General features: G+C 46.7%; 1 protein-coding gene across 2 annotated transcripts in view; it reads left to right on the top strand.

The window, feature by feature from the left end:
* Lima1 (LIM domain and actin binding 1) overlaps positions 1–23304 on the top strand; it is a 112392-nt gene that overhangs the window by 26769 nt on the left and 62319 nt on the right. Inside the window, exon 2 of one of the 2 annotated variants that reach the window (XM_057792255.1) lies at positions 10698–10839. In XM_057792255.1, coding sequence (XP_057648238.1) covers positions 10721–10839 — 119 coding nt within the window. In that variant the 5' untranslated portion in view covers positions 10698–10720. Of the gene's footprint in view, positions 1–10697; positions 10840–20918; positions 21003–23304 lie in introns of those variants that run through there. The other variant, XM_057792257.1, reaches the window with a different exon arrangement.

The raw sequence follows: 23304 nt of genomic DNA, 5'->3' as shown, positions 1-23304 counted from the left end.
TCAAGGACAGAGGCTGCAAGTGGAGCTGACTTGGGCTGCATAGAAAGGTCAAGCTCTCCTCAAAAGTTTAAAAACTATTAAAAATGTGGGGGAAAGTTTGTACAAAGTTTGCATGTAAAAGAAAATAAGGGAGATAGACCTAAAATAGCATTTTTTGATGGTGAGTAGTGTTATATACTCTTGTTGTTTAGTAACTTTTTTTTTTTTTAATTTTTTTCCAAGACAGGGTTTCTGTGTGTAGCCCTAGCTGTCCTGGAATTCTCTCTGTAAACCAGGTTGGTCTCAAACTCAGGAAACCTCACAGAGATCCTCCTGCCTCTGCCTCCCTAGTGCTGAACTTTTTGTTCTAGAAACCATGGCTCAATTCTTTTATCTGCATTTTACAGAGGGAGAACTGGTGTAAAGTATAAGACTCATACATCTGGATTTCGGTCTCTGGCCTTGCTCTTGGTCCCTCACCGGTCACCGGTCTTTCTCCTCCCGGTGTCACTATGCTAGTGAAGAGGTGAAGAAATTGACACACAGTTGCTTTAATTAGAAAGATACCCAGGCGGTGGTGGCGCACGCCTTTAATCCCAGCACTCTGTGAGTTTGAGGCCAGCCTGGTCTACAAGAGCTAGTTCTAGGACAGGCTCCAAAGCTACACAGAGAAACCCTGTCTTGAAAAACCAAAAAAGGAAAAGAAAAGAAAGATATAGATCAAAGAGTCTGGAATCCTCTTTTAAACTGAAAAACTTATATGTGTATCTTCTGATACATCCATACTGTCCTTCATGGTATATTAGTTTTTTAAAATTTTTTATGATTTATTTAACTTTATTTTATGTGCTTTGGTATGAGGTTGTCAGATCCCCTGGAACAGGAGTTACAGACAGTTGTGAGCTGCCATGTGGGTGCTGGGAATTGAACCTGGGTCCTCTGGAAGAACAGTCAGTGCTCTTAACTGCTGAGCCATCTCTCCAGCCCGGTGTATTAGTTTGATATAAACAATAATTCATATTCTGGTTCCATTGGGAAAAAAATAATAAACTCAATTTGAGAATCATAGGGTAGAAAGGATAGTTTAATTTGGATTATATATTCTGTGTGTGGAACCAAGGAGGCACTCAGACAGAGGCAGGAAGTTTTTACACTTGCACATCGGTAGTCATCTGATATGACTTTGTTTGCTTGTTTTTGAAACAAGGTATTTTTTTTTTCCTTTTCAAGACAGTATGTAGTCCTGACTGTCCTGGAACTTGCTTTGTAGACCAGGCTAGCCTCAGACTCAGAGATTCACCTGCCTCTGCCTCGTGAGTGCTGGGATAAAAGGTGTGCGCCACCAACACTTGGCTGTGGTCCTCATTTTGATCATCAGGAAATGCCTGGGACCAGAGCGAGGCCAGAGTCGTGGGTGGAAGTCAACGAAGTGACGGAGGTGAGGGCTGTGCCACAGGAGCAAAGCGAGGGTGAGAGGGAAAAGTTCAGATAAAAACAAATTTAAAAAGCTATGTACGAGTTCATATATATACATATTATAGATGTAGAAACAAACTCATCTGAAATGGCTCGCATCTTAGGTAGAAAAGCAGGGACAGAGGTGGGCGGAGGTTGTGGAAGATGAGTTGTTTGATTGGAAGCTGCTTTGCTGTGACTCAAAGGTAGAGCAAGCCTTTGTCTAGCGTGTTCAAGGCCCCGGTTCAGTCTCTGGAGAAAAAGTCCTCCTCTTTTAGGTGGAGACACTTGTTCCCCCAGTGTAGGCAGAAGGGAGAAAGACCGAGTGGAGAGCGCTTGTCTGCTTCTGTATTTTATCCCCGGCGTGGTAGAGTGTGCCTCAGTAACTGAATGTAACACTTAGTGCGAGCTGCTCAGAGAGTGAATCCTCATTCCTTGGCCCTCCGGTTAGCAGTTCCACAAGTGAGATTGCTTCTCGGTTACACAGCCCCTTTCTATACACAATATCCATAAAAAGGGGTGAAAGGGGTCACATGTTCCTGAAGTGACTGTCTTGATGCAAACGTCTTCGTCCTCGCTGACTCTGGGAATTTGGTTCTCATTACAATTGCCCTATTGTCTAGGTACATATCCCTACAGACAGCTGGTGGAAGCCCTCCCAACAGCTGTGGGCTGTGGGTAGCCCTACTTGTCTATAGACTTGTCTGCCATCTTCCTGAATAATAAAAGACTGACCTTTTGTAGATGGTAAGTGAAGTTTCTTGTTTGTTGTTTATAGGATTATTTGGGGGGGGGCAAGGACAATATCTCACAACTTAGACGAGGCTGTCCTCAAACTCATGATCCTCCTGTCTACCTTCTGCACTGTTCATAGGGGCTTGTCTGTAATACCACACCTGGCTTCAAGTTACTAAGTCATCCTTGTTTTCATATGATCTGCATTTATGTCAAGGGTTCGAATAAGGACCGGTGAGGTGGCTTAGTGATCTGATATTTATGTCTTTCCGACCTTCACATGTAACCATCCACTGACCCAGCAATTCTTGCTCACAGGTAGTAGAATAAAAGTCAGTAGAATAAAAGTCTGAAAATGAGACTCATCTCAGAAAGACTGGATTGCTGAAACACAATGCCTACCTTTAATGTAGGCTCACAAAAGCTAAGATCCCTGATACGGTGGGCAGTGTCCTGCTGGCCAGGGTTAACTAGGTTTCTCTTAGGAATAGGGATGATTGCCTCTGATGGTCATCATTCTCAGATAAACCAGCTGTCCCTTGAACTCTTCGGGGCTGTGGAGCTCAAGTCCTTTTGTATGGGTAGTGTAGGGTTTACATGTAACCCATGTATGCTCCATCCGTCACTAGACGACTTATGACTTCTAGTGTAGCAGGTGCAGTGCAGAGTTGTGCTGTATTTGTTGATCATGGAACAACGACCCAAGTCTGTAGGTTCAGTGTAGGTGCAACATTTTCTTTTCTTTTTTTAAAGATTTACTTATTATGTGTACAGTGTTCTGCCTGCATGAGTGCCTGCAGGCCAGAAGAGGGCACTAGATCTCATTACAGATGGTTGTGAGCCACCATGTGGTTGCTGGGAATTGAACTCAGGACCTCTGGAAGAGCAGCCAGTGCTCTTAATCTCTGAGCCATCTATCCAGTACACTGTTTTCACTTTTTTAGTGGTTTCTTGTTTTAATTGAGACCAGTCTGGCTAGCTAAAACTCAAGGCAATGCCGCACCCTCAGCCTCCTAAGAGAACAGGCATGCACTAACATACCCTGCCAAATGCAACCTTTTGAAAATATTTTTGGTTCTCAGTTGGTTTATTCCACCAATGCAGATTCCAAGTTTGTAGGGAGCAGCTGTAGGTGTTGCTATTGCTTTTAATACATTTTAATCACATTGATGTGTGGTTATGCATGAATGCCTATGCACCACGGCACAGGCATGGAAGTCAGAGGTCACCTTGCAAGAGTCCCTCTTAACTTTTAAGCTTTAGAATCCGGGCTTAAACTCATGTTGTCAGGCTTAGTAGCAAACGCTATCGTGCTGGCCCACTATTCTCTCACTGAAAAACAATTGTTTGAGTTTGCAGCTAGACAGTTCAGGAATGAATTGAGGTTATCTTTCTTCTCGGCAATCAACTTTTTGTTTTAGCTAAAAGTGGTTATTTTAACCATCATTTTGACTTTTGATGTAAAGAAAATGGAATTTGGAACCAAATGATACCCAGCTCTGCTACTTTATAACTAGATTAACTTTATTATTTAATAAATCTGACTCTCAGATTCATAACCATAAATCGGTAGGGCTGGAGAGCTGGCTCGGTAGTTAAGAGCATTTGTTCTCTCCGAGGACCCGAGTTCAGTTCCCAGCATCCAGTGTCTCACAACTGTCCATAACTCCAGTTCCAGGGAATCTGGCTCCCTCTTCTGACCTCTGCAGGCCAGGCATGAACATGGCACACATACATATAAGCAGGCAAAATACACATAAAATACAAATAAATAAACATACATATATTAATAAAACCAATCTTATTTGAGTGACCATGGAGCTTAAGTGAGATTTTTGCTTTGTCTAAAGTAGCTGTTTCAAATGTTCTCTCAAGAGCTTCATTGACATTTTTTCTCCCTGTGTATTCCAGACTGTCTGGAACTCTCCACGTAGCCTAGGATGGCTTCAAACTTGGTGGTCTTCCTGTCTTAGCTTCCCGAATGCTGGGTTGCGTGAGTGAGCTGCCATGACTGACTCTGAGATGTGATGTCTTTCTTTGTAATTTTTTAGCCTGTGTTTGCACAAGTGCAGAGGTCAGGGGAATCACGACGTTAGATTCTGCCTTTCACCTTGAGACAGTCTCTTGTTTGATACTGTGCAGGCGAAGCTCCCTGGTCCTGGCACTCTAGAAGTTGTCCTCTCCCTGCTTCCCATATCACCACAGGGAGACTGGGATGGCAGATGCTCACCACTGCTCCCTGGTTGAAAGGATTCTAGGGATTTGAACTCAGGTCCTCTGGCTTGTGTGGCAAGTGCATTACCCGTGGAACCGTCTCTCCACCCCTTAGTAGTCTGAGTTTTAACCTAAGCTTTGAATTCACAGTTTTCTTGTTGTGTGTCATTTGGATTTTGCTTCATTATATGTATGTCTCATCCTGTGTAAAACAAAACCCGTCTTGAGACTGGAGGGATGGCTCAGCAGTTAAAAGCACTGGCTGTTTTTACAAGGACCTGCATTTGGTTCTCACTGCCTACATTGGGCAACTCGTAACTGCCTGTAACTCTGATTCCAAGGGGTCTGATGCCCTATTCTGGCCTCTGGGTGCCTGCACACATGTGGCCACATACATCTAGAGATAAAAATAAATTTAAAGCTATGCAGTGGTGGCACATGCCTTTATTTATTTATTTATTTATATTTTGTTTTATTTATTTATTTATTTATTTATTTTTTTGGTTTTTCGAGACAGGGTTTCTCTGTAGCTTTGGTGCCTGTCCCGGAACTAGCTCTTGTAGACCAGGCTGGCCTCGAACTCCCAGAGATCCGCCTGCCTCTGCCTCCTGAGTGCTGGGATTAAAGGCATGTGCCACCATCGCCCAGCTGGCACATGCCTTTAATTTCAGCCCTTGGGAGGCAGAGGCAGGAGAATCTCTGAGTTTGAGGCCAGGCTGGTCTACAGAGCAAGTTCCAGGATAGCTAGGGGTACACAGAGAAACCCTGTCTCAAAAACAAACAAACAAACTAATTAATTATTAATTAGCTTGAAAGCAGAACTGGTCCTTTTTTCTATATCACACTCAGCATTTTAGTCAGTCCAGTTGTTAATGCTAACTTTGACTCCGTCTCTTACTCTATCTAATCCATTCCCACACAAGCTACCATAAACCTGGACTACTCTCACTTAGATTGGTCCAGTAGTTTAGATTTGTCTTTTTTGCTCTTGGCAAGTTATTCATGGATGCAGATTTCTTTTTTCTTTTTCCTAAGACAGGACCTTACATATCCCAGGCTAGCATCAAGCTCATATAGAGCAGGAGATGACCTTGAACTTCCGATCCTCCTCCTACACACACACACACACACACACACACACACACACACACACACACACACACCACCAGTGCTAGGATTACAGGTGAGTGCCACCATGCTGGCTGTGTGTTGTGCTAGGACCCAGGCTTCATGAGCACTCAGCAAGTGCTAGCTACATCCCAGGGCTTCATGAGTGCTCAGTGAACACTAGCTACATCCCAGGGCTTCCTGCGAGCTCAGTGAACACTAGCTACATCCCAGGGCTTCCTGCGAGCTCAGTGAACACTAGCTACATCCCAGGGCTTCCTGCGCGCTCAGAGCGCTAACTACATCCCAGGGCTTCATGCGCTCAGAACGCCAGCTACATCCCAGGGCTTCATGCGCTCAGAACGCCAGCTACATCCCAGGGCTTCATGCGCGCTCAGAACGCCAGCTACATCCCAGGGCTTCATGCGTGCTCAGAGCGCTAACTACATCCCAGGGCTTCATGCGCTCAGAACGCCAGCTACATCCCAGGGTTTCATGCATGCTCAGAGCGCCAGCTACATCCCAGGGCTTCATGCACGCTCAGAACGCCAGCTACATCCCAGGGCTTCATGCGTGCTCAGAGCGCTAGCTATATCCCAGGACTTCATGCGCGCTCAGAGATTAAAGGCGTGGGATTAAAGGTGTGTGCCACCACCGCCCAGCCAAGCTGGATTGTTTCATGACAGGGTCTCACTCTGTAACCTAGACTGGCCTGGAACTCACAGTGATCCTTCTGCCTCAGCATCTACAGCGCTGGAAAAATAGGTATACACCACCATACCCGGCTAAAATAGTCATTTAAAACATGGTGTTCACATACCACTTGCCTCCTGAGAATCCGTGCTGCACCGCAGGCTGCAGTGCCCGGTAGAGCTCTTATTTTATAGATGTGTGTGAAAGCTGAGGGAATCATTATTTGCCTTAAAGGTCACACATATGACGGTCAGACGCCCTCTCTGCTCACTCCTGGGCTAATTCTTGCCACCGTTGGAATAGGGCCACGTTCTTCGGCCTGGTTTTTCTCAGCTCTCCCAGCCTGGCGTGGTGCTGTCTGTTTCAGCCTAGAGTCTAACTCGCTTCCTCAGATACCTTCAAATGCTGCCCTTCCCACCTCAGATGCACTTCCTCCGTCTGCCCTCACTTTCAGATTCTTTCCATTCTGCGATTCCCAAGTCCAGCTGATGTCTTTTCCTGCCTCTGAGCCAGAGGCATGCATTGCCCTTAACCACATCCTTGCCTGTGCTGTGATTGTGTAGCGGTCAGCAGAATCCGTAGAGGAGGAGCAGTCTGTGGAGAGACGCTCTCTCTCCATCCTTCAGGTACAGTTCACCCACTGTTTGAACATAAGGTGTGTTTCTCCTAACCTTAGACCAAAGCGAATATTGCAGATTTCCTTCGCATTTTGGACAAAAGTAATCAAAACCATGAACTTGGATTTGGGAATTACTTTAAAAAAAAAACTTTATCATCACTAATTCTCCAAATAATATATTCAGGCCTGGTGGCAAATGCTTGTAATCCCAGCACTTGGAGAACTGAAGCAGGAGGATTGTGAGTTTGAGGTCAGCCTGAGAGCTACCTAGCCAGACCCTGATATATGAATGCCTAGGAGTGCTGGTGGTGGTGGCGGCGGTGTGTGTAGTTTACATATTATCTTATTATTGTCACCCAAACAAGTCTCAAACATTTCTGCCTTGGCCTTTAAAATAGTTGGGATTATTGACTTGCACTACTGCATCTGGTTCTGTGTTCCTTTTTTGTGAACAGCTTTGAGAACATACTTTGTTTATTTTTTCCTCTTTTATCCGTAATTGTTCACTGTAAAAGAACTGACAACATTTATATTCACACCCACACTGGAAGCATAATTTCCCCAAATGTTGTCTTAAAGTGTTGGTCAACATTTCCTAAGTTTGGCTTGATGGACAGCTGCGGTGGTGTCCCGTCTTGATGGACAGCTGCGGTTGATGTGCAGCTGCGGCGGTGTCCCGTCTTGATGGACAGCTGTGGTGGTGTCCCATTGGGAATCGGATACACATGTGTGTCAAGTGCCATTTGGTACATGCAGGCTGCCATCACCCGAGTACTTTGACCGTTCTAGAAAGGAGACGGTTTCTGTATGAGTGCCATTTCTCCTCATGATATTAACCCCATTGTTATGAATAAGAAATCGAAGTTTGAGAAAAAAGCAAGCTTTAAATGATCAAACCAGCAACTGTACTTGAATACAGCTGTCTCTCACGCCAAGGTTCCTCAGTGTTACTGTGTGTGATGCTACCTTCCAACATGGGAATTAGATCACCGAAATCAAAACCGTATTATTTTCAGAAAAGGCTTTCTCTGGAAGGACAGAGGGCTGCCCTGGGGAAGGAGTGGCATCCTGGAAGGTCATCTGTCATCCGATTTGCATTCAGAGGCTTCCGGAGTGTTTGGTCCAGCACAGCACATTCTGTTGCTGCTGAGGCTGTAGAGGGCAATTCTGATGAGTACATTCTCCAGACCAGTTCTGCCCTGAAGTTGTTAAGACAACAGTTCTTTAATCTGTATTCTCCCCTATTCAAATACGGAAGTGTTGACTTGTTTCTGATCTCACCTCTTCTGGACAAAGGTTATAACTTCTTTTGGAGTTACTAGGGCGAGAAAACCCAACCAGCAGCTGGCAGGTGGGGGCTGAGTGTTGTCAAGGGTGCACTGTGTATGTTCTACAGCTCGGAGGGATTCCAGAAGAGAATGTTAAGGGATTTATCCTCTGCGTTTCAATGTATCATGCTTTCCCCAGTTGTCCAGAGGCTTCATAAGAGCCAATGCTAATACATTATACTGAAAATCTTCTTCGCAGCACTGAAGTCTGCCTGATATTTAAGATATATTATCTCCTTAAAATATGCAGTAAAATCCTAGGAAGACAAACATTATCCTTGGTTTTCATCTGCAGATACTAAAGCTAGAGAGATGACATAATTTAAAACAGTTTTTGCAGTTGTATACCTGTACACAGTGTGTCGTGATCGCGTCCACCCACATTGCTTTCACTTATCCCCGGGCTCCCACTGACCCTCTGCTTCTCCCCAACAGCTCCTCTCCTGTTTTCTATCTTATTGATTGATCTGTTGGTTTTTGTTTGATTGATTGTGCCGGGAAGGGGCGTGACCGTGTCATCGCATGCTTGTGGTGGACGGAGGGCAGCTTCGGAGTGTTCTGACTTTGCTTCCACTATGTAGGGTCCTGGGACGGCACTCAGGTTGTAGGGCTTGTGGGCACGTGCCTTCGCCCACTGAGTCACCTCAGCAGTGCCATGGCCTTCCTTTTGTGTGCAGGTCCCCACAGCCGCTATGTGTCCATGATGGCAGTAGCCACGTCGTATCTAGAAGATACAGCCCTGCCGTCTGTCCTTTGGCTCTTACGTTCTTCCTCTTCCACAGCTTGCCCGGGACTTTGGAGAGTGCAAGTCACTTTTTTCTCAGCACTTTGACAAGCCTCTGCACTGACCATTGCCCACTGTAGAAAGACGCTTCTCTAACCTAGGCTGAGATCAGCACCGGCCCATGGCAGTTTGTCCACTTAGCAAAGCATCGCTGGTGCATTCCATCTAGAGCTCAGCCGTAGGCTTTTGCTCAAGTTTATAATACCAGACCTGAATTAACCCAATCAGAGAGTGATTGGTTAAACCCCAGATAGGCTTGCCCTGTTGCACGAGTGGCCATATCTTGCCTGGCAGGTTGGTAGTATACCATAGCTTGGTTAGACACTTGATGACATTTCTCCCCCAGTGGCGTGCACAGCCCCTTCCAGAACTGTGAGTGCAGCAAGCAGGGAGGAAACGTGCAGCTCGGTTCTAGCTTGCTTTCTGTTCCCTGCATCTAAAGTGTTTGCTAACTCCAATAGGGTCTTACCATCTATTTCTCGTGGGAACCAAGGCCGGTGCTTATAGCTGTATTGTTTTGGGTGCTTCTAGGAACTCCCTGACCGTTACTTCTAGGGAGGTATCCTGTGCTAGCATTGGGATTTTCATTTTAAAATCTGTTTTCTTGGGTCTGGAGAGATTGCTCTTGTGGGGGTCCTGGTTCTGATCCCCAGTACCCGCACGGCAGCTCACAAGCGTCTGTCACTCCAGTTCCAGGGGATCGTATACCTTGTTCTGTCCTCCACAGCATCAGGCATGCACATGTGCACTGACATATGTGTAGGCAAAACACCATGCACGTAAAATAAAAATTAAAACAAAGTAAAACAAAAATCCTATAGCTTCTGGGAGCAGCATTACTTATATAGGGTGCCTCCACTCACGCCATTATTATCATATTGTTTAGTTTCTAAAATAGTAGGTTCCTTTTTGGTTGGCCCTCTTCCCCACCCCTATATTCTCTCTCTCCCCTCAAATTCATCACCGTTTAAACCTTTCTGCCTTTAGTAATCCTCGTTTACATGAGTTTTACTGTCTCCCACCAAAGAGTTCCCCACACACATACTCACATCTACTCTGGGTTACCACACTCCGTTTAATGATTTCTGTCCCTAAGACTCCACCAGTTTCAAACATTTTGTATCTGTTTGTCCGCTTTGCAGCGCTGGGTTGGAGCCCAGAGCCTTCCTTGCCCATGTGAGGCGAGTTTTTTACTGCTGAGCTGTATACCAGCCCCAGATAGAACTTTTCAAAGTAACAAACTTGCAATACCATCAAAGCCTGCCCAGCTCCTCTCATGCTTTGCAATGTCCCTAGCTCTCTCCAGAATAACAGTGATAGCATGGTCAGTGCTCCTTGGTGTAGGGAGAGAAGGTGGGGAAAGAGAGAGAGGGAAATGGAGAGGGAGGGAGAGAGAACAAAAAGCCATGTAGACACAGGCAGAGCCTGGCTGGTGCTTGACTGGTGAGATGCTGATTGTATCTCCTCTAGGATGTTATTCCAGAATGGGGAAGATTTCACTCCAAATGTGACTTTGGAACAGACTAGAGTTCAGAGAAAGGTCAACTGATATTTGCATAGTAGGGTCAATGATAAAATGATGGAGTTGAAAAGAGATCATCTATTCTGACCTCCTTTTACAGGAAACTGCACCCCAAAGATACCGACTCATTTGACAGAGGTCACACAAGCTTTGGAAAAGCAGCAGAGGCATGTGGCCTGCCGCTTGGTCATTCTGCTGCCCGTCCATGCGTGCTGGGAATCTGTGTCTATGTTTAATATTCCTCCTTTCTCTATTCCGTAGGTGCCCCAGAGGCTGTAGACAAGATGGAATCAACTCCATTTAATAGACGACAGTGGACTTCCCTGTCATTGAGAGTAACGGCCAAAGAACTTTCTCTTGTCAACAAGAATAAGTCATCGGCAATTGTGGAAATATTCTCCAAGTAAGTGCTGATCTTGGCCCAAAAGGACCATCTGTCTTGAGCAGGTTTTACCACCTGTCAGGAAAATTGGTGTGGCAATGTCAAGGGCTGGATTAAGCAGCCCTGGAACTTATGCAGTGCAGGGAGAAAGAATGTTGTCATCTGAGGATCCTTCCCCTATGCCGGGATTCTAAGTGTGTGCCACTAAGCCCAGTTTTCTGGGTTTTAGGGTTTTTTTTCTCCCTACTCTATAGCCTGGGTTGGTAACCTGGGACTCACTATGTATCCCAGACTGGGTTTGCATTCATGAGTAAATAAATTTCTTGCCTCAGCCTCCTGAATGCTGGGTTTCTCGGTGTAAACCACCATGCCTTGGGGGGTGGGGGGGGACCCAGAGCTCCACACAGGCTAGGGGTGTGCTCCTCCTTCCCTGGGCTACATTTCCCACCTGAAGAGTTTACATGTCACTTAAAATTCAGCTTATTGGTTACTTGTAGCATTTCAAGTGCCTGGTAGGCAGCAGGGCTTAGCAAACGAGGCCTTACACACACACACTTGCAGGTTGTCTTTGCTTTCACACTAAGCCAGCGGAGACGCTGAGTGTGACCAGAGACTGTCACTCAAAAGTCCAAAACATCTGCTCTTTAAGAAAATGAGAAACACGGGCTGTGGTGGCGCACGCCTTTAATCCCAGCACTTGGGAGGCAGAGGCAGGCGGATCTCTGTGAGTTCGAGACCAGCCTGGTCTACAAGAGCTAGTTCCAGGACAGGCTCCAAAACCACAGAGAAACCCTGTCTCGAAAAACCAAAAAAAAAAAAAAAAAAAAAAAAAAAGAGAAACATTAGCCAGCCAGGTGTGGTGGCCAGTACTCAGGAGGCAGAGGCCAGGGGATCTCTGAGTTCAAGGCCAGCCTGGCTATAGAGAGAGTTTCAGGCCAGCCAGGCTACCCTGAGAAACCCTGTCTGGGGCTGCAGTTTGCCACCCTCCACTGACCTTCAGCTTGATGACTTTTCCTGCTCTCTCTGCATCTGTATTTTTAGTGAAGATCACAGTGACTGGAGCACAGAGCTGCTGCTGTACACAGTAGGTGCTGCTGTACACAGTAGGTGCTGTACATAGTAGGTACCACTGTAGGTGCTACCGTACATAGTAGGTGCTGCTGTACACAGTAAGTGCTACCATACATAGTAGGTGCCTCTGTACATAGTAGGTGTTGCTGTACACAGTAGGTGCCTCTGTACACAGTAGGTGCTGCTGCACACAGTAGGTGCTGCTGTACACAGGTGCTGCAGTACACAGTAAGTGCTGTACACAGAAGTGCTGCTGTACACAGTAGGTGCTGTACACAGAGGTTCTGCTGTACACAGAGGTGCTGCTGTATACAGAGGTGCTGCTGTGCACAGTAGGTGCTGCTGTACACAAAGGTGCTGCTGTACACAGTAGGTGCTGTACACAGTAGGTGCTTCTATATACAGTAGGTGTTGCTGCGCACAATAGGTGCTGCTGTACACAGTAAGTGCTGTACACAGAGGTGCTGCTGTGCACAGTAAGTGCTGTACACAGTAGGTGCTGCTATACACAGAGGTGCTGCTGTGCACAGTAGGTGCTGCTGTACACAGAGGTGTTGTACACAGTAGGTGCTGCTGTACACAGTAGGTCCTGTACACAGTAGGTGCTATTGTACACAGTAGGTGCTGCTGTACACAGTAGGTGCTGCACACAGTAGGTGCTGCTGTATACAGTAGGTGCTGCTGTACACAGTAGGTGCTGTTGTGCACAGTAGGTGCTGCTGTACACAGTAGGTGCTGTTGTGCACAGTAGGTGCTGCTGTACACAGTAGGTGCTGCTGTGCACAGTAGGTGCTGCTGTAAAAAGAGGTGCCACACACGTGCTGAAGGGCTTGTCCATACACATTTACCCACCAGAGAGCAAGCGGAGATGGCATTGGTGGGCAGAGCCCAGGGCAGGTGGTGGGCTTGCTGCACTAGTGGTTTCTTAGCAGGTAGCTGCTGCTCTTATGAAAAGAAAGACGTAAAGACAGTGATTCTAGGAGCTGTGTGTCTAGAATATAGTTAAGCACCAACAGGAAGTTTCCATGACCCACGGTGTCACCTTTCCTTTGATAGTGAATCTCTCACGTACCTGTTACATGGTAAAGGCTGACCTTATCTCCTAAGGTGGAGTGCAGCAGGGGACAAGACTCAGGCAGCCTTAAGGTTTCCTTACACATTCTCTATTACTGCAATTTGATGTCAAAAAATATCATTCTCACTTGAAAAGAAAACACACACATTTCAAGTAAGATATGGGAAGAAGAAAAGCTACTACGCCCTAGTCCTAGACCTCAGGGACTTAGTTTACTTTAGACCCAACAGCTTTCCTGGGGGCTGGTAGAATGGCTCAGCAGGCCAAAAGGCCCTTGGCATCTACCCTAACAATCTGAGTTCAATCCCCAGGACCGTAATAGTGGAAGGAGAAAACAACTCCCACGAGTTGTCCTCTGCCCTGGAGGACAAAAACAACTAAGAAATAGAATGTAAAAAAAAAAAAAAGGCCGGGCGGTGGTGGCGCACGCCTTTAATCCCAGCACTCGGGAGGCAGAGGCAGGCGGATCTCTGTGAGTTCGAGACCAGCCTGGTCTACAGAGCTAGTTCCAGGACAGGCTCCAAAGCCACAGAGAAACCCTGTCTCGAAAAAACCAAAAAAAAAAAAAAAATTAAAGAGCATTTCTTCTAGAGTAGTTACTACATTCCAGTTCTGTCTTAAAAAAAAAATAAAAGTCCGATATACATGGTGGTACACATGCTATACTTCCAGACCCAGGAGGCTGAGGCAGAGGATCACTATTTTGAGGTAACATATCGGCTATATAGTGAGACCATGTCTCAAAACCTACAACTCATGGCCTAGTGTCAGAAATCTGTATTCCCAAGTATTTGGGAGTCTGAGGCAGGAGGATTGCAGCTTCAAGGCCTGCCTGGGCTATAGTTTAAGACCAATCTGAACAACTTATTGAGACCCAACAAAATAAATAAGCTGGGCACGGTGGTGCAGGCTGGGCACGGTGGTGCAGACTGGGTACGGTGGTGCAGGCTGGGCACCGTGGTGCAGGCCTTTAATCCAGCTCTTGGGAGGCAGAGACAGGAGGATCTCTGCAAGTCCAAGGCCAGGCAGATTTACAGAAAGAATTCCAGAGCAGGGGCTGGAGAGGTGGCTCAGTAAAGAGCACTGACTGCTCTTCCAGAGGATCTGGATTCAATTCCTAGCACCCACATGGCAGCTCACAATCACCTATAACTCTAGTTCCAGGGCATCTAATACCCTCTACTGGCCTCCACCAGCACCAGGCAAACACGTTGTACACAGACATACATATAGACAAAAATAGCCATACACATAAAATAAATTTAAAAATAACAATTCCATACCAGCCAGTGCTTCATCCTTCTAGGGGCATAACTCAACAGGGCATGTTTGCCTGCCGTGCCCAGCCTCAGTAGATCTCTAAAACTTAGAGGCATAAAATAGTGAATGACAGCATTTTATAACTGTCTGATTTGGGCACGCCTCTTCTCGGCTTAGCATTAGGTAGGAGGCTCACAAACTGGGGGCTGCAGACATCTGGAAGCTCACGCACAAATCAGGAAACTGATGCTGGCTGTCACCTGGGGTCTCAGCAACACCTATATACAGCGAGTTCATGTGATTATTTGACTTGGTGGCCGGGTTCCAAAGGCAAGCATCCAGAGAAGAGGGACAGGAACTACAAGGTGCTGCTTTGCCTGGGACGATCATGTTGGCCATATTCTCAGATGTGAGTCGCTAAGGCCGGCTCGTATTCCACAGGAACCGGTGTTGAATTTGGCTCCATCTTCTGAATATTTGGAACCTTTGAGCCTTTCTTTTGAGACAGGGTCTTAGACCTCATTATGAATGAATGTCCTTCAACTCGCTTTCGCCTGTCTCTGCTTCCCAGATGCTAAGCTGCAGTACGCCCCCCACCTAGCTCTTGTCCCTTTTCCTTTAAATCCTATGGCTTGAACCCCAGGACCTTGTTCATTCCAGGCAAGCATTCTACCACTGAGCTACAACCCCAGTTCCCTTGAACATGGTTTTTGGAGACAGGGTTTCTCTGTGTAGTCCTGGCTCTCCTGGAACTCACTGCAGAGATCCGCCGGCCTCTGCCTCCCAGTGCTGGAATTCAAGGCGTGTGCCGCCACCGTCAGCACCAGCTTCACCATGCTTTACACCATCTTCTGTAGGTTTCCCTGGCCTCCAAAGATTCTACTTCTGTGTGTCTACAATAAGGCCCAACTACTTCAGGGGGATTTCTTTTGTTGAGTCAGAGCCCTTCCCAGCTTAGACTGGCCTGGAACTTGCTATATAGCCAAGGATAAACCTGGAATTCCTGCCTCTACTTCTTGACCCAAGTGATCCCTCCCTGGGGTGGGGGTGGTGGTCGGTTGAGCAGTCACTGATAGCAGAGGAGGAGAACTTGTGAAGTAAGACCTGAACATAGACAGAGTGAATAAGGGGACGTGATGGAGGGAACAGGGAGGCAAGCAATCTGTCATGGCAAAACCAGAACAGGAAGGGACTGGTATAATTCAGTTAGCCAGATGGTAGGCTTAGGCGCTGTGCTGCAGTTAGGGTTTAGTTAAATTACCAACAAAATGCAATGGAAAGTTTCCACGCAGGGAGACCGACTTGATGAGACTTGTACTTCCTAAAGATGCTTCTGGCAACAGCGCGAAAGGTTTATTAGGAAGGTGAGAGATGGGAACACGGAGCAGTTAATGGGGCTCTCGTGGGAACCCAAGTGAGAGCTGTTGGGGGCGGGTAGGGGGCCACAGGCATGGGAAGAAAGAAAAGGAATGTGAGACGGCAAGGAGCTGTGATTAATGGGCTTTGGAAACCCCCGTCCTGCCCTTCCACTGACTCAGCCCCACCTGAGCTGCACTCGGCTTTCCCGTGAATGCTGGCTTTCCCGTGACTTGCCTTTTGTGTTGCCTGCTCTCTCTGCACATGTGTCCCTGAAATGCTCTGGGATCAGGAGTCACAGTGGCTGCTCTCCTGCATTGCCAGTACCTACTCCATCCTTTGTCATAAGCCTGGGCTTTGAGGCCTGCATCTTACCGAGCCCCCAGCAGCCTCCCCGCTCTCCTGGAGCCCCCAGCAACCTGCCCTCTCTCCTGCAGTGTGTGCCAGACTCCAAGCAAATTCCTTGTCTTCAGTGGAGCCCTTAGCTCCTAGCTTACTTTCCTTTTTGCTGTTCCTCATTGAGAGAATGACAATCATTTTACGTAAGACAGATTTTCTTTGTGTAGTATAGTGATAATTTTTCTTTCCTCCAAATGCAAATGTTATAAGCCAAAAAAAAAAAAAAAGTAAAAAGAGACAGGAGAGAAAAAACCCAAAAATCAATAAGACCCCCATGTTTGTCAATGCCCCCGGTGCCATCGCTTCCGCTAGCGATGGATGAGTCTTTGGTCCACATCACTGACCCAATACTTTACTTCATAATTGCTTGATCTTCTCTACTCCTCAAACTGTCTCCATGCCCCTGCCTTCTTCTCCCCGTTACTGTTATCCAAAACCCTTTTCAAAAAGCACGTGTTTGGAAAATGAGCTTCTAGTTAGAGCCCATGCTCATTCTGCATCCGTACTGGCTGCGCACTTGGGCCTCACCAGGACACCCTTGCCCTGCACAGTTAGTCACATCTGTGACACTCTCTCCTCTTGGCTGTTTTTGAACATTTAAAATTTTTTGTTTATTCTGCTGGGATTCTACTTTGAAAATCAAAACCTGAGTAAAATAGCTTAGGGAAAGAAAATGTGAATGTGTTTGACAAAGTAGATTCATCAGAACCTGAAGGTAACATATACTTGGGGTCTCGGGGGTGACGTTCAGGGTCACAGGGGTGACGTTCAGGGTCACAGAGCTGCCTTGACTGGGGGAGGATTTAGTGGCTGACTGGGAAATATCAGTGTCTCAGGCTGAGTGTGAGTCCCTCTGTCCTTTCTAACTGTGGCTGAGATGCCTGCTCTTGCTGCGTGCTGTTCTGGGGTCTGCCATGGCTCCCTCTGCACGGGGCAATGGGGTCTCGCTGGCACTCGACTTGTCCCTAGCTAGGGCTCTCCAAGCTCTTATCCCCTCAGTACCCTTCTTACCCCATCCTTTCTTGTCTAGCCAGTTCTCGTGAAGATTTGACACGCATTAGAAAGTCAGAAAAGGTCATTCGTCTTGGTAGCTTTTTCTGTTTATTTTTTTTGTGCGTGTATATGTGTGTTTTGCCAGGATTTATGTGCCACGTGTATGCCTCATGCCCTTGAAGGTGTTGAATCTTCTGGAACTGGAGCTATGGATGGGTTGTGTGCTGAGAATGAAGCCAGGATCCTCTGAAGGAACAGGAAGTGCTCCTAACTACTGCTCCACTCCAGCTTTTCCTTCCTTCCTTCCTTCCTTCCTTCCTTCCTTCCTTCCTTCCTTCCTTCCTTCCTTCGTTCCTTCTTCCTTCCTTCTTCCTTCCTTCCTTCCTCCCTTCCTCCCTTCCTCCCTCCCTCCCTCCCTCCCTCCCTCTCTCCCTCCCTCCCTCCCTCCCTTCCTTCCTTCCTTCCTTTTTCCTTCCTTCTTCCTTCCTTCCTTCCTCCCTTCCTTCCTTTTTTTTTTTTTTCTGACACAGAGTTTTCCTCTGCAGCCTCCTAACTGGCCTAGAAATCAGTTATGTAGGCAAAGTTCACAGAGATCCATCTGCCTCTGCCTCCCTAATGTCAGCATTTGCAGAAAGAACCTTAGCAATCACATGACCTTCTCCATAAACTAGTCGGTTAGCTATCTTTTCTATATGAAGGTTCTAAGAGCAAATTGCACGGATAAAATGTAAGTCCTGAACGCATTTGCTTATAACCAACTTACAAGGCTTTTATTGTGTGTGTAGGGAGGGATATTCTTGTGACCGAATCTAATGTCTGATGCGTGCTACGCATGCACTCTTCCACGGAGTATGAACCTAATCTCGGATGCATGCTACGCATGCGCTCTTCCACGGCGTATTTCTAACCCTCACAAAAGACACATGGGAGGGGCATTATCCCTGTTTTGTAGTAAAGAAAACCTGCTTGAGTTAATATTTGAGTTTGTCTGCTTAGCGTTTTTTCCCCAAGGCATTTTTCTTAACATGTTGAACTGGTTTTGAAAGACGAGTGAAGCTTTATTTGGTGGGCTGGGAGCGTGGTGGGGACGGTTCGGGGAGCAGAAAATAAAGGCATAGAAACGGCAGCCAGGGCTGGAGAGATGGCTCAGCGATTAAGAGTGCAGATTGCTCTTCCACGGGACTGGAGTTTAGTTCCCAACACCACATCAGGTGATACAACCCCTCTAACTCAAGCTCCAGAGTATACAATACTCTCCTCTAGCCTCTGCAGGCACATGCACGCGTGCACACATACACAAAAACACACACACGCGCAAAAATTATTAAATGTTAATAATAAAACACAGGTAATACTGTCCAAGGAAGTAAAAATGAAGGGTTCAGCCCGGGTTTCTTTCTAGGTTTCCTTTTTTTTTTTTTATTTTTCAAGACAAGGTTTCTATGTAGTTTTGGTGTCTGTCCTGGAACTAGCTCTTGTAGACCAGGCTGGTCTCGAACTCACAGAGATCACAGAGATCCGCCTGCCTCTGCCTCCCAAGTGCTGGGACTAAAGGCATGCGCCACTACCGCCTGGCCCAAGCTTAACTCTTTAAACCCCTGCTTTATACATCTTTGACCCTGACCAGAAAGGACTCTTTGTGGGCAGTTTGAAAAGTTAGCTTTGGTTTCTCTTCCCTGTGGTTTTGCATCGTGTGACCCTTTTCTTGATAAAGGTTAACTGGTGGAGTTTTGTTTCTTTGCCCAAGTTTCCTGTTTGGCTAAATGGTTTTGAAGTGACAGGGACTCTAGCCTTGTTTCCTAGCTACCCTCCCCGAGGCCTTCAGAAGAGAGGGCTACCCTCCCCGAGGCCTTCAGAAGAACCTCCGGAGCCCGTTCTGAAAAGGGCTGAGCCCAGGACCCTGCTCTGCAGACCCTGTGCTGAGCGCTTAAATATTCCAGGTTTTAGTAGGATAGCCTTGAAATGAGAGTTCTGCAGCCACACCTGCCTAACCTTTGTCCCAGTGTGAGAGATGAGGAACTTGAAGGCTTAGCAATAGTGATTAAAGGTCACTTGCTAAGATGTGGGATTGGTCTATCCAGCACACTGCTGCCTCAGCCCCGACTAGCTGTGTCTCCTCCTTTTCATGGCTCCTGCTGAACCTAATATATCTTTATTTCTGAATCCCCTTACTAAGCAGGTTAGAGGTTTAGTTGGGGTGTGTGTTTGTGTGTGTGAGCACGTGCTCTCAAGTGTGCTCTTCTTTAATAGTAACAGTGAAAAGACCTTCAGATCTCCCTGGATTGCTTCCTCTTTTGCTTCCCTTTCACATTTTCGTGGTGAAATTTTCCAGGAGAAAACAGTTGCCTAAACCCTGGGAGTTTCCACTTTTTCTTCTTTTGGCTCCGAGTTCCCTTTGAAAGCATACAAGCAAGAGTCATAACTCAGGAACTCTGGTTTCTGGCCTTAGACATATCTGAGACGCTGTTATTGCTCCCCAGATAATTTTATACCCTCTGTCAGCTGCCTCCCTCACAGCTGCGCAGTAACCAACAGTTGCGAGATTAAATTCCACACAGGAAATCTGGGAAGGGATGAGATTTTATTATAGAATTCTTTTTTGGGGGGGCAGCGTTTTGATGTATAGCCCAGGCTGGCCTTGAACTCAGATCCTCCTGAGTTCTGGGATTACAAATATTGTCACACTTGGTTTAGAGAAATATCTTTGCAAATCCTTTTTTTTCAACTTGAGCCTTGAGGCCTGAGTTCTGGTGCTGTGCTCAGAGCCGGTAAGACAGCCCAGTGGTCGAGCACTTGCCCAGCCAAGTACAGGTTGAATTCTCAACACTGCGGGAGGGTTTGGTGTGCTGAGCTTCACCAGCCTGCACGAGAAGGGTCCCTTGAGCCTGAGGGTGGAGTCTAGCTTGAATAATACAGAGAAAACCATCTCAAGAAGGAGGGGGGGGAAGAGAGATGGCTTAGTGGTTAAGAGCACTGGCTGACCTTCTAGAAGATTCGGGTTCTATTCTCAGCATCCACTTGGCAGCTCCTAACCATAACTCCAGTCAAGGATCTGCTGCCCTCCCCCAGCCTCCTTCGATAGCATTTAAAAGAGAGATCTGGGCACGCTGGTGCACACCCAGCACTTGGGAGGTGGAGGTAGGAGGGGGCCAGCCTGGGCTACGTACCAAGTTCAAGGCTATGAAACCCTATCTCAAAAAATAAAATGGAAGCAAACAACCAGAGTATTTTGGTGTTTTAAGATTTGTAGTTCTCTTCGGACAGCAAAGGAAAGGGAACCTCTGTATATATATCAAGCAAGCTCAATGTAAGAACAACTACCTAACTTGAAGCCTATGTGCTGATTGCTCCTGGCTCTCTGTACTGTAGCATTGCTGTAATAAAGGGCAGATGATTATGTTCAGGGTGTGGAAACAGAAGTTCAAGGCCCAATCTAAGTCATTTAAACTGCAGCCCACCCTGCCTCTCAATTCCTACCTAAGGCAGTCTCCTAAGATATATTAGTTGGGAAAAAGCCAATATACAGAGATTGCACCAAAGCCCTATTTTCAATGGTGAGAAATTGGAAATGATTTAAATGCCCATTAAATAACTGAGGTTGAAGCTGATGGTGCATTTCTTTATAGCACTTGGGTGGTAAAGGAGGAGGATCAGGAGTCTAAGACCAGCCAAGTTTCAAGCCGCTTGGGCTACACGGGGCCTTGTCTCAACAAAGTGAAGATGGGAGCAGCCATAGAGGAAGAGGAGGCAGTGGTCATGGTGACAGGCGTTGGTTCTGTTTATCATGGAAGACGTTTGCCAAGATGACAAAGATGCCTGTGCTGCTCACTGAGGAAATGTCTCTGCCTTTATCCTCCCGTGACCTCTTGCCGTTTCTTCCTTCCCAGATATTTCTTCCCTTGGCCTCTCTGGCAGTCTCCTGGTTTTCCTACTCTCTGCTCCTCGTCACTAACAACTTCTTCCTCCCCAAGCTGCTAAGTGTTAAGTCTCCAGCACCGAGTTCTGGGCATCTTCTTGCTCTACCTGCTCTGTGAGTATCAGACCCCTCAGACTTTATGGTCCTGTGTGGGCAGCCAAGTCTGTGACTAGCTCTTGCCTCCCTTCTGAGCTCAGATGTTTGTGACTCAGTGCTCCTACCTGAACCAACAAGATGGCTCAGCAGATAAAGGCACGGGCTACCCAGCCTGACGGTCTGAGTTTGACCCCAGGATCCACATGGTGGATTGGGAAAGCCAACTCCTGCAAGTTGTCTTGTTACTCCACATGCGTGTGTACATGCACGAACACACATAGTTGATTGCTGCCGCCACCCACTGGGCAGTTAACATGGCTGGTCTCTGTCCTAGTTAGGGTCACTATTGCTGTGATAAAACACCATGACCAAAAGCAACTTGGGGAGGAAAGGGTTTATTTGGCTTACACTTCAGCTTTGCTGTTCATCACAGAAGGAACTCAGGGCAGGAACCCGGAGGCAGAGCTGATGCAGAGGCCTTGGGGATGCTGCTTACTGGCTTTCTCCTTATGGCTTGCTCAGCCTGCTTTCTTATAGAACCCAGGACCACCAGCCCAGGAATGGCCCCACCCACAATGGGCTGGGACCTCCCTCAGAAGTCACTAATTAAGAAAATGCTCCTCCACAGAGGTTCTCAACCTGTGGGTTGAGACTCCTTTGGGGATCAAACATCCCTTTTACAGGGGTCGCCACAACATGAGGAACTGTATTAAAGGGTTTGCATTAGGAAGGCTGAGAACCACTATTCCACTGGCTTGCCTAAAGCCTGTTCTTTTCTGGTTTTTGTTTTTTGTTTTTCAAGACAGGGTTTTCGGGCAGCTATGGAGCCAGTCCTGGAACTCACTCTGTAGCCAGGCTGGCCTCGAACTCAGAGATTTGCCTGCCTCTGCCTCCCCTCCCGAGTGTGAATACTGGGATCAAAGGTGTGCGCCACCACCCACAGCACCCACTTTTTAAAAGACAAGGCTGGGAATGCAGATCTGTGCAGCCACATGCAGCTACCCTCCCTCGGCCTCCCAAGGCTGGGGATATAGATCTGTGCCACCAACAGGCAGCTGTCCTCCCTCGGCCTCCCAAGGCTGGGGATGCAGATCTGTGCCACCATGTGCAGCTGGTTATTTTCTTCTTCTTTTCGTTTTTTGCCTTTGGGACATAGTAGACACCAAGAACTATTTCTTTTTCTTCCTTCTCTCTGTCCCTGTCCTCTTTCTTTTTCTGGTACCAGGAATTGAACCCAGACCCTGTGCATGCGAGGCAGGCTATATACACACTCAGCACTCACACACACACACACACGCACACACATACACACACACACTTTTCTTTTTTTTCTTTTACTTATGTGTGCATGGGTGTTTTGCCTCATGTGTGTCTGTGCACTGTGTGCATGCAGTGCTCCCAGGAGGCCAGAAGAGGGCATCAGATCCTCTGGGACAGGAGTTACAGTCAGTGCTCTGAGCCGTTCCTCCAGACCCCTCAACGTTTTTAAAAAACTGCCTTTAAGCTCCCAGTCCATCTCCCAAACTCCCCAGTGCCTGGCAATGCTTAGTCCTTGAATGAAAACTTGAGCTGCTTTGAATTTCTCACCTAAATGAGCATATATTACAGAATTCATTTTGTGTTGTTTGTTTGTTCTTATTGTGTAATCTGGATATTAATCCTGCATTAGGATACAAGTTCCAAATGTTCCCTCCATTCCAGAGGAGCTTTTCACTGTGGTGCGCATAAGTCTTTAATTTTGTTGAAATCCAATTCATCTATTTTATTTTGGTGCTTGTTATTTTGGTATCATATCCAATAAGTCATTGTCAAATCCAATGTTGTGGCTGGATTTGGTGGCACATGCCTATACTTGGAAGGCTAAGGCAGGAATGTCTTGAGTTCAAAGATCAAAGCCCACATGGGGTCTATAGTGAATTCCAGGTCAGGGTGGACTACATAGCAAGGTTTTATTTGTTTGTTTATTTTTTTAAAGAAAAAGGATTGGAAAGATGACTCAGGGATTAAGAGCTCTTACTACTCTTGTGGAAGACTGGAGTTTAGTTCCCAGCACCCACAGGGCAGCTCACAACCTTCTGTAATTCCTGTCCCAGGGGCTCTGGCACCCTCTTCTGACCTCCCTGGGCACTGCATGTACATGGTGCACATACATACCTTTGGGCACATACACATAAAATTAAATAAATATTTTTTGAAAAGAAAAGGAAAAAATTCATTCATAAATTCTTTCTCTGTGTCTTTTCCTAAATTTATAGTTTCAGCTTTTGACCCATTTTGTACATGGAATTCAATGAGGATCCAGTTTTATTTTCTTGCATGG

This window comes from Chionomys nivalis, chromosome 17 (assembly GCF_950005125.1).
Source record: "Chionomys nivalis chromosome 17, mChiNiv1.1, whole genome shotgun sequence".
Lineage (NCBI taxonomy): Eukaryota > Metazoa > Chordata > Mammalia > Rodentia > Cricetidae > Chionomys > Chionomys nivalis.
This window is presented reverse-complemented; position numbering and strand designations above follow the sequence as displayed.